At 39.4% G+C, this 2,481-nt stretch overlaps 1 protein-coding gene across 6 annotated transcripts in view; it reads left to right on the top strand.

Moving 5' to 3' along the window:
• Nucleotides 1–2,475, top strand: part of LOC106877491 (cyclin-dependent kinase 2-associated protein 2) — a 33,057-nt gene extending 30,582 nt beyond the window's left edge. For all 6 annotated transcript variants that reach the window (XM_014926410.2, XM_014926406.2, XM_014926407.2 and 3 more), the window contains one exon: nucleotides 1,736–2,475. In XM_014926410.2, the coding sequence (XP_014781896.1) occupies nucleotides 1,736–2,086 (351 nt within the window). In that variant the 3' untranslated portion in view covers nucleotides 2,087–2,475. The remainder of the gene's footprint in view (nucleotides 1–1,735) is intronic.
• The last annotated feature ends 6 nt before the right edge of the window (nucleotides 2,476–2,481 follow it).

Below are 2,481 nucleotides of genomic sequence, written 5' to 3'. Positions count from 1 at the left end.
GATTACTATGTGTGGGACGTGGATGAGAAAAGCACCAACTACCTTCCCTGCAGCACCAAAGCCAAGCTGGTGGCCAAGATGAAGGCAGTGTTCAAAGATCTTCCCAGGGACAAGTGAGGAACGCATGTGCCAGGTTCCATCTTGAGGCCATGGTGTAAGCTGAGGGCGGCTACTTTGAATAAACTGTTATCTCCCAGCTATACTCTACTTGATATGTTTTGATGTTTTTAAAGTGCTTTTATTTTTGGAAGGAATATTGTTTTTTCTTTTCCTTTTATGCAAACTGTCAAATTTAGCCTGAACACCCTGTAGACAGTAGTTTTTGTAGGATATAAGGTGTCCCCATAAACACTGTTTTCAGAATTTCTTCTGTATTTGGATTCCCTGAGATATTAAGAGAGCAGTGCATGCTATCAAAGTGACACTGGGGTAGAATATACGAAGCACAGTATACTCATCGTGACTACCCGTCTGATAAGGGTACACCAGGCACATGCATCACAACCATGTGTGCATGTCATGATGCTCTCATATCAAGATTAACAGCGCATGATCTTGCAAGTGGGACCCAGTTAGAACTTTCTTCAGGTCAAGTAGCCCATCCTGCTCAAAAGGTCCTTGAATAAGGTTTGTTTAAGGATGATGAACAAAACACCCACGTTTCCAAAAGTGAATTATCCAAACCCCAAAGAATTCCTCTCAACACATGGCTATGATGCTCCCTCCACTACTTCTGCTCATGATCAGAGATGTACATATCGTCAGCCACTAAGGGACATGCTCAACTGGTTACGGTCAAACAACTGACAAGCAGATCTGTAGTATTGAGCAGAATATTTGGTGTAGACCATCTTTTATACCAAGACAAAACAATGTACATGATAACACTTCCAATCAATTAAGATCAGAAGCCATAAGAGCCAGTGCCTGACATTACATCAGGGCATTTATTATTATTATTATTATTATTATTATTATTATTAAATTCCGATGAGGTTGACTTTGCCTTTCATCCTTTTGGAGTTGATAAAATAAGTACCAATTAAGCACTGGGGGTCAGTGTAATCAACTAGCTCCCTACCCCAAGTTTTAGGCCTTGTGCCTTTAATAGAAAGGATTATCATTATGATTGGACAGTGGATTAGGAAAATTGTTAGATTGTCAGATAAAATTCCATGCAATATTTAGTTACAGCACTTAAATTTTGAGTTCAAATCCAGCTACAATCAACCCTGCCTTTCATCCTTGATAAAATAAAGTACCATTCAAGTGCTGGTGAAGTTTAATTTGCTGTACTCCCCCTCCTTCCTAAATTTCTGGCCTTATGCCTATGTTATAAGCCAGCAGGCAAGCAGAATCATTAGCATATTGAACAAAATACTTTTCTGATTCATTGTGTTCTGGGTTCAAATTCCACCAAGGTCGATTTTTGCCTTGGGGTGATGAGGATTTTAGTCCATTTTCAAATTTTGATCCCTTTTTTTTTTTTTTTTTTTTTTTCAGTCCACCAAATGATTTTCAATGTTTTGTTAGGTCGCAGTGTATGCACAGTGACTGTGAAGATATAAGAAGCTCCCAAATCTTTTTTCACTTCAATCAATAATAGACCTGACTTTCATTTTATTAACCTGTTTGCTTTCTCAATTTAGTGCTGCCTTTGTTAAAAGTGACAAAATTGTACATTTAAATATCTACCTCACTGAGAATTTCTCGTTTTGTATAAATTTCATTTCAGAACCGGACGATGGACGATGATGTGATCATAGAAGGAACAGCGTCCAGTTCACCGGTTACGCCAGTGATGAGCAATCCTGGCACACCACGCTCAGAGTTGGACATACATGGCAACCATGGTACGCCACCCCCGGCCATAGCCAACCGGGGTCCGCAATTACCACAGATGTCACAACACCCTCAGACAAAATACACCCAGCTTCTGGCGGTCATCGAGGACATGGGCAAAGATATACGTCCGACGTACTCTGGCAGCAAATCCTCCGCTGAACGACTGAAGCGAGGCATCGTTCATGCCCGCATACTGGTGCGAGAATGTCTGATGGAGTGTGAACGCAGTGCTCGGACATGAGGCAATCCAATCAATTCCCCACCTCTCTCTCTTTCTCTCTCTGTTTCTTTTAGAAGTCAAAATAACAACCAACAACTCAACCAAATAAACTAACCAGCCACCAGTCTGTTTGTTGGTCTGTAGACTTTTATCCTTGAAGAATGGCTCAGTTTCTGAAATTTTCTTCAAATTCCAGCTTTTGTCAGTATTTTTTTTTTTTTTATATTTCCTTCTGTAACATTTCAACATTCCTTTAGATATGACTCATGTTTATTTATTTTGTTTTGCTTTTTAGATTTTATTTAGTTTTCAATCTCAACTCTCTCTTTCTTTCACTCTCTGTCAATGACAGTCACACACACACACACACACACACACACACACACACACATATATATATATATATATATATATAT

The sequence above is a fragment of the Octopus bimaculoides genome, chromosome 9, assembly GCF_001194135.2.
Source record: "Octopus bimaculoides isolate UCB-OBI-ISO-001 chromosome 9, ASM119413v2, whole genome shotgun sequence".
NCBI lineage: Eukaryota > Metazoa > Mollusca > Cephalopoda > Octopoda > Octopodidae > Octopus > Octopus bimaculoides.
Note: the sequence above shows the minus strand (reverse complement) of the source record. Positions and strands in the feature narration are given on the sequence as shown.